At 41.0% G+C, this 12490-nt stretch overlaps 2 protein-coding genes across 2 annotated transcripts; both read left to right on the forward strand.

The window, feature by feature from the left end:
• Positions 1–238: 238 nt before the first annotated feature.
• Positions 239–8079, forward strand: tmtops3a (teleost multiple tissue opsin 3a). The gene is made up of 4 exons (XM_085788711.1): positions 239–682; positions 2542–2870; positions 7053–7286; positions 7870–8079. Exons 1-4 carry the CDS (start codon positions 289–291, stop codon positions 8077–8079), a joined length of 1167 nt encoding a protein of 388 aa, XP_085644837.1. The 5' UTR covers positions 239–288.
• A 2097-nt stretch (positions 8080–10176) lies between these two features.
• On the forward strand, positions 10177–12054 carry cd40lg (CD40 ligand). Its single transcript, XM_085789485.1, has 4 exons — positions 10177–10479; positions 11017–11053; positions 11143–11241; positions 11372–12054. The coding sequence occupies exons 1-4, from the start codon at positions 10279–10281 to the stop codon at positions 11743–11745; spliced, it is 711 nt and encodes a 236-aa protein (XP_085645611.1). The 5' UTR covers positions 10177–10278; the 3' UTR covers positions 11746–12054.
• The last annotated feature ends 436 nt before the right edge of the window (positions 12055–12490 follow it).

Consider the following 12490-nt stretch of genomic DNA (forward strand, 5'->3'; position numbering starts at 1 on the left):
CTGATCGTTGTGATTGATCAGAGGGACTCTGTAGGCTAATAAGTGGAGTGATTCCAAGAAGGGGGGGAAGTGACTGTGAGTGTTTGCGTGAGATAGAGAGAAGGGGGTGGGGGGTAGGCTATTTAGCGTTTATTGAAAGGGTGTAGGTATAAAGCTTTGCACAGGGCACCTACAGCCCTCCTGACACAGTGACTGTATGTGTGGTAACCTACCGGCCCTCTCAGTGCGTGGAGCTGCTCGCCGTGTGTCCGGTTCCTCAGCAGCCCCTCCGCTCTCCTCACTACTACTATGGTCGTGCTCATACGCGGCTGCAATTTCAGCACCACAGACAGCTCCGTCTCCAGCTCCAGCTCCAGCCTGAGCACCGACGTCACCCTGCGGGACACCCCGGCGTCCCCCCACGTCCCCGGCGGGCTGAGCCGGACCGGCCACACGGTGGTGGCAGTATGCCTCGGCTTCATTTTAGTGGCGGGAATCCTCAACAACTTCCTGGCGCTGCTCGTCTTTGCAAAGTTTCGCGCTCTCTGGACGCCCATCAACCTCATATTGTTGAACATCAGCCTGAGCGACATCCTCGTCTGTGTCTTCGGGACCCCCTTCAGCTTCGCAGCCAGTCTGCACGGGAGGTGGCTCATCGGAGAGCACGGCTGCAAGTGGTACGGGTTCGCAAACTCCCTCTTTGGTAAGAGACTCCTGCACATACAGAGATACTGTACATGTTTCCCACTTGTGTTGAAACTAGGAACTTTTATAATAAATTCAACAAGTTGGGTGATTACTAGCCTACCTTTTTTTTTGAAGCCGAGTGGTAATTGAAGTTTTGATTCTCTGGAGAAATAGCCATAGGTAACAATTTTCAAGTAAACTTTACCAAAGTCTAAAGCTAGAAACAATTAACTTACATAGCATCTTAGAGAATTATGATTGGATCATTACTGATCAATGTAGGCTAATCTGCTTTCAGTGCAATATAGCATATTCAAATCTGACCATTTAAAATAGTGCCATATATGTGTCAAAATCACAATATTTCTCTTTAAAATGTAGTGGTGTAAAATCATAAAGTGGCAAAATTCAACTGAAGTGCATTTTTTCCTATATGAAAAGCAGAAATATGCTGCAGTGTAAAGTGTCACTGATTTGAGAGACATCTGAGAAGAAACAGTTCTGTTTAGTTTTTTTAATCCACCAATGACAACATAACCAGGTCAAGATGTGGCCAGTGACTATGAGAGAAGTTGTACTGTTGCAGTCTATTCAACTTGTGAGGATGATTGAGGTCGGTTGTGAGATTTGATGAAGTTCATTTGGTTTTGCTCCCATGACCTCTTTTTTCTGTTGAATCCTGAGTTCACTCACAGCACAGGCAAGAACTACAACAAAAGATTTAGGGTTTTTGCAGCCAAGTTAGAAGAGCACACCCTGTCTTTATATTTGTTGGACAAAAGAAAGACTTGTATTATGTCATAATCCTGCTGATGAGTCACTCTTAACACACACATCCATGCAATCTTCGATGCCCCTTAAAGGTTGATTCATAAAGCACCATTCAGACGCATGTAATTAAAAGTGCTTTACAGAGGCATTTGCAGAGGTAAGACATCGGAATTGCATTGAAAAGGCAATAAAACAGACACAAACTAACACATAGACATTTTCTTTCACACAAGTATTCTAAGTAAAGCACATATCCAACCTAAAACCTAACTTAACCAAGACATTTTCTCAATATTCAAACTGTTATGTGGATAGCAAGATCCTTGAGATGAGAATTGTATTAATGTGATAATGGCATTAAATGGGATTTCAGGAACATGAATATGTGTCACAAATTTCAATTTTGTGATTTTTTTTTAGATTTCAAATGACACTTCATGCTAGTGCTAGAGGAGAAAGATAGCAGGTGATAACCAAAGTCATCAGGATTCAGTGTGTATGAAGTGTGAACGTCTGTGGGAAAATGTCACGGCAGTCCAGATAGCTCAGTATGGGCTGAAGAGGTGGCCCAAGTGACGCAAACATTGTTGGCGTCTACAGAGGTAGTATGAAAAGATGACAGCAGCTTGAACATCATGTCAGCGTGGATAATTCCCTCTGGGTCTTCGGGGTCTCGAGGCTTTCTGTCACAGTAAAAGGAGAAAGAAAGACGTTTCCACACACCTTCAGGTAGCCCACAGTCACCTCAGGCATTTACAGAGCTGGTGGTCTGTGATGTGCTTTCAGTCAGTGGTTTCTACACTATAATTACTCCACTGATTGATACAGTACATTTAGTGGCGCCCTGACAAAGATCCATGAAGATCGACAGCAGTAAGAGGGCACATGCTTTCATCACACCGTGTGGTCACAGACGTTCACATGAAAGTTTAGCCTTGTTATTACCATTAAATAAAAGGCACTTAGCATGATACTGCGTGGCAGGTTGGGTTGTATAGACTGTCCATCAACCAGCGGAAACCAGTCTAAAGTTGTTGGTGAGAAGTGTTGTTCCGTACAGTAACAAAAGATTTGTGTCTGTTTTCTCCTCTTTTGCACCATAAGGGATTGTGTCCCTGGTGTCCCTGTCTGTCCTCTCCTACGAGCGCTACACCACCGTGCTCTGTTCCTCCCAGGTCGACATCTCCAACTTCAGGAAGGCCTGGCTCTGTGTCGGAGGCTCCTGGCTCTACTCCCTCCTCTGGACGTTGCCCCCCTTCCTGGGTTGGAGCAGCTATGGCCCCGAAGGACCCGGGACAACATGTTCCGTCCAGTGGCACCTCCGCTCGCCCACTAGCGTCTCATACGTGTTATGTCTCTTCATCTTCTGCCTGCTGCTGCCCCTTCTACTCATGGTCTACTCTTATGGCCGAATCCTGCTTGCAATGAGGAGGGTGAGTGGACACCAACCTGTTACACTCTTAGAAAAGGCACAACTTATTAAACACATAAGCTGCTTTAACGTGGCAGACATAAGGCTAACAACTAACTTACCAGATATAAAGTCTCATTACCATATCATCTACTGGGACATGCATTTATTCATAAAACTTCTTTAATGAATTGTTCTTTATACAGTGTGTTTGATGGGGGAGAAAAACAAACAAACAAAGAGGAAGGCAAAGAAGACACAAAGTATAAAGTACAAGTCAAGCACTGTTGCTCTCTTTCTATATTTGTATCTGTATTATTGTGCATGTAGCCTACATCATTTAGGTTTAAATGCGCATGGCGTCCCGTAAAATTAAAAAAACACAAATGAGAAAATCACTGAAAAGAGACGGCAGCTCAGAGCTAAAGTGGCTTGGGTCTAAATTTAGAAACAGATGTGCACTTCCAGTTGCGTCTGTTGTTGTTTTGACAGACTAGAGATACTTCACTTTCTGCTTGAAGGGAATTGTCTCCACTGGAATTCATTTCCCCATGTTTTAAATCACAGGTGTTTCTTCCTTGTTTGCAGTTTAATTGTGCCACCTAACTAGGCGTGGTGTTGCCTTTCTAGTTGTCTGTGATGGCCACCCTGTACAGTCACTCACATGACACTCTTGCTATGTTTCAGTAACAATTTTCTGGCAGGAAAGCATACAGATTAAATACTGTACAAAGGTACAGTATTCAAACACACATGGTGCAGGCTGCATGCATAGAGATGTCATTTTCTCAGGATAATGTTCTGAAAGTGCCGCCTTTCACCATGTCCATCTGCTCAGACATGAAGCCTTAATAGCTCGGAGGCTGAGTGACGCCTGTCAAACTCCCACTAACACTCACTCCTCCGAATCCACGTTTTTTTTCTTTAAAGGTAATTTCAAAGAGCATCAAACCAGATAATCCAAGAAGCCACCGCTCTGTGTTTACAATCTTACAATCAATTTATCCATCAGGAGAGGGAATGAGGGGCAGCGTCTCAGTCTCCAGTGACTCATCCCCACCTCAGTGGGGCTTATATAAGCTCACCAGTCTCACAAGTAAGTAATAATAAAGGGCTCCAAATTGGTGTTGGGTCCCTCCATGCACTTTCCTGCTACTACTCCTATTAATGAATCACCTAGAAGGTATTTTTAGATTGTGGAAGCAAACTGTTACTAATGGATACCTGCTATTATATAAGCGACTCCACTTTTCTTTTTTTTTTAAACCCGGTGCACCTGGGGGAGTCGGAGCGTATGAGGGCTTTGCTGACTTGATTACCGCGCTGTTGAATGGGGGGCTCAACCGCACACCAGTCTCCCTCCAACCGAGAGTACCGCCTTAGGCTTTTCTTAGAAACAAGACCAATCAGTGCACAGAGCCTTCTGGCGGCTTCTCAAAGGTGACTGAAACTGACACGTCAGAAGGAGAGATGGCATTTATATCAACAGCATCAGTGTGGATCAGGGCTGGGTTTTTTTTTCTACACATGACAGCATCACATTTAGATTGTATTCACAAGGCTGTCTATAAAGCTTCTTCTTGGAACTGCCATGCACTTCTGAGATTAAGACCATTCCTATATTCATCTTGTGCTGTTGAATTGACAATGCACATATTTCCTAACAATAAAACAAAAGAAAGAATTATTATAACTATTTCCATATATTTAGAGGAGCACAACTCTGTAGCACTCTTGAGTATATTTATGCTGCTGAAATAACATAGAGGTTCTCTGTGGGTAAAACTCGAAACAGAACAAAAGATCAACTGAGCTGATGACCGTTGCATGATAGGGGATGTTGGACGCATCGGCAACGAGGTGAAGTTTAATTGATCGTGTGAAAGATGTGCAGTAATGTGACATAGACGAGGGCCACGTTCACCAGGTTGACATTCTTATTCATTCATGAAGCACCGTGATGAGCGTCAGAGTGGTAATTACACCAGGCAGTGACCACAGGGGGATGAAATCAATACTGAGGAGGTGACAGTCACAGCAGATGAGGCAACGCTTTAACCACCGTGCTCATGATATATCCAAGCTAATTTTAGCCCACAGCCACAGTGCGCGGCGATAAAAACCAGCAGGACAGCTGTAATGAAACACACCGGAGCATGTGTAGTGTCCACACGGCTGCTGCTACAGACCAAACTTGAACCATGCACTTTTTTTTTTTTTAATGAGACCTTCTATGGTGACGGAGACACAGCCATTACTGAGTCTGACGTGTCGGTCTGTTCTACTGATCCATGATGTCCGTCACTCATCCTGTTGCACAGAATCAGAGACAAAAGGTCTGGTTTTTTGGGGTTTGTCATGATACATAGCTGAAAAAGGATGGATATTTAAGCCACTCTCCACTGGTTTCAGTTTACATGTCACAAGAAGTCCTCGGTGAAAGATGCCCGTGTGTTTGAAACATAACGCCAGACCAGGAATTATGCTCTTGAGTTGCATTTTGAGAAATGCTTCATAGGATCCAGTGCTTTTGGTGTTTGACCCAAATAAGGACAAAAAGCTAAATTTCTAAAACTAAAGACATGACAATTGACTTTCGCAAATAGGCTCAAAAAAGATGTAACAATTTTTAAAGGTCAAACGGTGGATTGTGTCAACACATATAAAATATCTTGGAACTGTCACTGACAGCAAACTGGACTTTGAGGCAAATGGTGAAGATATGTGTAAAAAGGGCTCTTAGGTCAGTTGGTAGAGCAGGTGCCCCATATATATAGAGGCTATAGTCCTATCTAGGGCCCGTATCGAATCCTGACCCTTTGCTGCCCCTCTCTCTGTCTCCCCATCTCTGTCTGTCTCAACTATACTATCCATTAAAGACAAAAAAGCCCAAAAAATATACTTTTAAAAAAGGGGACACCAGTGCCTGTTCCGTTTTAGAAAACTGTCCTTTTTCCACGTTAACAGAATCATGTTGACCTTGTTTTATTGAGTCATATAGTTCTCTCTTGTTTCATGGTTTGGGAACTTGTCCCCTAAAAATAAAAACAGTTTAAACAAAACAATAAAATGGTCAAGCAGGCTGATTGGAGAGTCTCAGCCTTACCCATTATCCCTGTACATTAAACAGTTACACAGGATGGCTGGTTGGCCCTATTTTAAATTATGACTCCCACCCTCTTAATGCTGAATTTTAGCTGCTCCCATCAGGACGGAGGCTCACAGTGCCAGCCTGTAAACCCAACCGCAAACACAACACAAAAACAGTGTTGCAGCCATTAGTGTTATTAACAAGTGGAAAAAAACTTTTGTGCGGTTTCTTTTATCTTGTTTCCTACTGATGCCACACATACCTGATCTTCCAATGTGGTTTTATGTATGTCACCGGTTTTTTACCTACCAATGTTTTTTACTGATTACTTGATATTTCTTTCATCTTGTTCCTACTCCTCCTCCATACCTTGTTTCTACCAGGGGTTTTCCTTTTCGCCTTGAGCAATGTGACAGACATGTCCTTGTCCTGTGCTCTTTGTGTTTGTGTTAAAGGAGGCTGACTCACTGCAAACCAATTTTACCTAAGAAGAAAAATAAACTGACCTTGGCCATGACTTTGACCTATTTGCTTGTAATTGTCCATACACTCTGCAAACATTATGGAAAAGCAGAAACAAAACAAAAAAAAAAGAAATCTGACATGGCCCTTTAAATCTACCACGTTTTCAACAAAAAACCTCTTAACTCAAAGTTTGTTTAGTGACTTTCTCAGAGATTTTCTCACACCTTACAGCCTTCATCAGAAAACGAATTTGTGTTGCCCTTTTTTTTCACATTGTTCTGGTGGATCTTTGTTTGCAGAAATATTAAAATCGTATTGTAGGAAGCTGCTTCCAGCGTGTTGCTTTCATGCCTTTCATTGCCCATAGGTTGGTATATCAGTATTCACCACTGTGCCATTGTCTTTTTTTGATAACACCACTGGATGGCACCAAAGAAGGACATTTGCAAATGCAACACATTGTGTAGTTTTAGTGTAATCAATCATGAAATGACATAGAATGACTAAGACAATGAATTTAACCAAACAAAAAAATAAAAAACACACCAACTACACAGACATGTATAGAAAATAGTATTTAGATTTCAATTTTTGGTCAAGACAGGTTTAACATCTGTCTCCTCCTCTCTTCACCTCTCATGTCTGCAGGTGGGTAAGATCAACCTGCTGGCAGCTCAGCGCAGGGAGCAGCACATTTTGGTGATGGTGTTGTCCATGGTGTCCTGCTACATGCTCTGCTGGATGCCCTACGGCATCACCGCCCTCATGGCTACCTTCGGCAGGCTGGGGCTGGTCACACCTATGGCCAGTGTGGTGCCCTCAGTCCTGGCCAAGTTCAGCACCGTTGTCAACCCTGTCATCTACATGTTCTTCAACAACCAGGTGAGAAAGCTGCACTGGGTGGTGATGAGTGTGATGACCCATAGTCCAGGCTTTCACTGCATCTGTCACGAGATTGATGTATGTATGTATGCAAGTATGTAAGATCTGTTGGCTGCAGCACATACAGTATGCTGCAGCTCTGTCTCTAATTGTATAAAAGAGCTGAAAATAAAATGACATCCACAGAGGAGAGCTCAGCTCAGTCTCAGTCACTTTACTCCCAGTGTCTCTTCACTTCTTAGGTGCTTCATGCAGCACACTGGATGGCACGGTCATGTCTATGATAATCACATGCACTCTCCTTCCCTTGAAGCCTAATATGGGCAACAACAATTGTTCCTACAAGCATAAATACATGATGTGACTAATAACTTTTTATTGCATATGACTATTATTTTCCATTGCATTTACATTTTCATGATTAGCAACAAGGTCCTACTTCACATTATTATGGATTTAAAAAGTGTTAAAATTATGATTCAATGTACCCTTAATATAAAGAATATTCCCCTTCAACATATGAATGCCAGCTTTAACCAAATGAGGTGGTTTTTTTAACATCCTGTTTTGTGCTTTTACACAGTTTTACAGATGTTTTGTGGCTCTGATGAAGTGCAGCGGAGATGGAGATGTGCACCCAGCTCCCAAGACACAGCTTTCAGGCTTCTTCCCCATTCATAGACAAACTTCTCTGAGCTCTGCACAACCTCAGACCCACAGCGGCTCCAGGAACACCGCCCTCTGTAGCCGGCACACTGAGCGCCACATACTCGTTGTCCACTACACTCCATGAAAAATCTTTTTCATCTGACAGACTGTGACTGTGTTTTCTGAATGAATGTCCACAATCCAAAGTGCAACTAAAAGACACACCCGCCCTCTAGCTCTCAACACCTCCTGCCTCTGATTTTACACATGAAGATGAATGTCACTGTCAAATCTGTAACATGTGAATGTACTCAGTGCCATGCAGTCCAGCCACTGCTCAGATGCATATTTAAGTTGGTCATATGTTGACCTTCCACATATGCATAATGCCAATGTATAGTATATGCTCTGAATGAATGCTATGGAAATACATTATGTACTGTTCTCTCTCTGTTCCCTGAGAGCATTGAAATGCAGACTTATATAAAAAAAAAAATCTACAAATCAATGAATGTCTGTCATGGTTTACATACAAATATATAAAAATAAACTCCAACTTTTAAATTAGTCTTACATGCGTCTTTGATTTTGATGCATTACCCTTGTCTCTCAATTGTTTTCCTTTACCACAACAAACAGCAACCACATATACAACAATATAGTACTGTGTAATATGCCATTTAATGGAGAGAAAATACATCATTTAACATATACGGTATCACTATGGCATTACACAGTAACTATTGGTTACTTGAATTTAACTCAACTAATTTTATATTGTCTGGCACAGAGTAGAGATGACAAAGTAGCCAAATAATAGTGTTTATCAACATTTATTACAGTAATTGTTTACATGTAAATAGTCTACATATAACTTATCAGTTGTACCACCAGAGGAAGCTTTGGGGTGTTGCAAAAGTTGCATGATATGAATGTTTTCAGTCTTCTCTAAGTGGTTGCTTACCACAACTATGCATTTGTGGAAGTACAAGAGGTTGTTTTGGCTGTATGCATGTCAGTCATTTTACAATGTGCATTTTTCAATGGTAAAAATCTACTCAAATAAGCTTTTGTGGATGGTATGGTATGGTATGGTATAAAGAGCAGTATATTATCCATATTAAGGCGGATGAGAGCACAACACATTGTGGCACCACCTGTGCCGGATTAACTTGTACTCTTTCAACAAAATGCTACTTCAACATTCAAAAAAGGTTAAATATATTACAAACAATCAGTAACAAATAGTGGCATGTAATTTTAAAAAGGACTGTCTATATTATAATTAATATGTTTACATAACAAAATAACAGTATGGCTGTGACTTTTCATCTCAAATGTGGATTTTTTGATGTCGGTCTCTCCTGATCCTGTCACTCGTGTAAATCCAGCGCACAAGGCCCTGAAGCTGCACTGACTCACAGCTGTTAAGAAATAATTTAATCTACTAATCTTGCAACTTCACAGAAACCAAACCATCATTACTTCACGCTTTTACAACATTCCATGACTAATGGTGGTACACATGCCACAGAAAATGTTTCGCATCAGCCAGATGAGACTGCTGCAGCCATGACAATGTGACTGTGTTGCCACAACTAAGTGGAGTTCATATTCGATGGTTATTACAGGCTGACAACTGTGTGGTGTGTGAATAAATAATTACTTGAAATCAGAATGCTTTCATCTCACATGTGGCCTTTCTTTTAGAGGTGTCCCTCCTGAATTCACTTGTGAAGTAAATGACCAAATAATCAGACCAACACTTTGAGAAAAGACACCAATTGCTACTTTTTGGACTGTCTGGTTAATACAGTCTGTTTTGTGTTGTGTCACTGAGCTATCACACTCATGCGCTATTAAAAGAAGTGTGTAGTAAATGTGTTCTTTCCTGCATCTACTGTCAATCATCTATTTGCTGATGTTTGTGAACACTTTGTAAACAGGCCTACTGGTATGCTTTTTGCAAAGTTTCCAACATTGAATATTATTTTATGTCATACATTACAATGAACTTAATGTGAATTTTTCCTATTTGCTAAAAATAGAAGTGTGCGGCACTGTCACACAGAAATACTGTGTAATGCCAAGTCATATGATATTTTGAGAAGTTTAGGTAACAGAAAGAAAAAAGGGGAAAAAACCATGTAAGAAGGTATTTCACATGAATGCATACATGTACTCGCCAAAGGTCACATCTCTTGTAGATTTTCACTTTGAGGACCTCAGAGCTTCCAGGAAGTAGCAAGAGTAAAAACTCAGTTGCTCGAGAGAGCAGCAGTTCAGATGTGCATGGGATGTCACGGACAGCAGGCAGCTCTAGATTTCACCGTGACTCTCTACAATGATCAACACTTACCAGACCAGCCTGGCGCCTCCGCCGGTGCCTCCGCGCCTCAACAGGTCCCACTCTGTCCTCATCCCAACTCAACTTCCATCCCCAGGCCACAGCAAGCCTCTCATCCGATTCTTGGTTGGTGTGGTAGTGCTGCATTTACTGCTGTCTGCTGGAGGATTCATCTTTCTGTACTACAAAGACAAAATGGTAAATATTTTCTCATGTCTGAAGAATTTAGAAAAGAACAGTTCATATATTCTAGTTGAAATTGTATTAAGAATTATATTAAGTATTGGTTATATTCCAGGTCATAACAAGTTAAAATGAATTACTTAATTTAATTTAATTAATAAAGGTGATGGCTTAAAGAAAAAACACGTTTTAAAGCATATCCACCCACTATTAAACTTGAAAAAAGATTCTCAACAACTGAAACTATAATACAGACTTTTTTTTCAGTTGCATTTTCAAATTAACACATGAAGCAACTGTCTACAGCTCTGCACATGGTCTCAGCCACATAGGCTACTGAAATAGATCTGTGAAATTCACATAGACACAGGAAATGCTCTTGAACATGCATGCAGGTGAGGCGTAAGCACAGTTTCTTCTTACAAAGCAAGCATTTTGTGAAAGAAGAAAGAGAAAGCTTTTTCTATTTGAATACGAAATATAAATGTTAAATGTCACAGGGAAATCCAGATTTCAGGACATTTTACTGATCATCTTTCTTCATTCCTACAGGAGAGACCTCCCATGGCTGAAGGACAAGGTACATTTCTTTTTATTTATTCCTTCCTGAAACTAATTTTATACATAAAGTTGATTGCAAAAAAAATAAAAATCTCTGACCAGATGTTTGTTCTTTTTCTACAGTTGCTTTTTCATCATCATCAAAAGAACAGAGAAGTGGCTTCAGATCCTTGGCAGCCATGGTGGTCAACAGGAAAACAGGAGAAAAAAATTCAGGTGAGAAACTGGAAATTACACTTTTTTTCCCGATGCAATCACAAATGGTCAAACATCTATTTGGGAATTCAGAGTAAAGATTTTTTTGGTAATAATTCAATGACATAAACCTCTCTTTTTGTCTCTCCAGCGGGGTTCCTCACGTGGGATATGGACCCCTCCATTCGTAGGAACATTAACTACTATGAAGAGAGCTGGCTGACCATCCTGCAGCCAGGTGAATACTACGTCTACTCCACGGTGACCTTCTCCAAGAGCCACCCAAAGGACCCGCTGGCTAACAGAATCATGCTGAGGAAAAGCGAAAAAGAAGATGCAACAGTGGTGATGGAAGCTTCTTGCAGCCTGCACAGCTCCTTTGAGAAGATCCCCAAAATGTGCACAGCCACACAGGGGAAGGTGGTCAAGCTGGAGAAAGGATACCAGCTTAGCGTCTGGGTGCCAAACCTTTCGCTGGTGGACTACGATGACAAAGCCACAACCTTTGGGATGTACAAACTGTAGGAACTCTTTATAAGCAAGTGCATGGAACTAAGCTGAAGAGAGGGAACTCAGTGGACAAATGGATATGGATATGAATCTACTGAGAACACTGTTTAATACCCTGGATTGATGACTTCTTTTCAAGGAAACCACATTCTATAACTATAATTTATTAACTTTTCTATAATTGTGTGTTTCTGTGCTGTTGTTACAGATGGTTGTTCTGTATTTATTGTTGTAGATGAGATTGTATGAATGTGAAATTATTTTTCTTTTATATTTAAAACTAAAATCTTACTTGTGTTTGCATCAGTTTGTATTGCATCTGCTCATTATATAGATTAGACTGAAGCATCTGGAGTAATGTTGGCAGTGTTGGGTTGCACAGCTAATTCTGCATGAAAACGTAGAACATTATAAATTGTGTAAGAGAAAGGTTTGCTGCCATTTTCTGGGATCAAGAAATGACCAACAGGGTTTTTCTTTTTTTTATTTTGACAAGTTAAAAACATCCAGATCGTTATTAAAACAGCAAAGTTTTTAACAATACTTATTTAGCATAACCAAAGTGCTTCTCTTTTGGTTTGTATCATATTTACTGTCAATGCAAAACCCCGCCAGCTGAGCCTGTTCCACTTTGGTCATAAATTGTATTTCTAGGACGCAAGTAACCACACAGCAAACGCGAGCATTTTCTCATGACGCTAAGCCACAATAAACAGGACTACTAGAGATATAGGTTACCACTTGAGAGGGGAACTACTCT

Source organism: Trachurus japonicus, chromosome 10, assembly GCF_045865225.1.
Source record: "Trachurus japonicus isolate A0001 chromosome 10, Traja_1.0".
Classification (NCBI taxonomy): domain Eukaryota; kingdom Metazoa; phylum Chordata; class Actinopteri; order Carangiformes; family Carangidae; genus Trachurus; species Trachurus japonicus.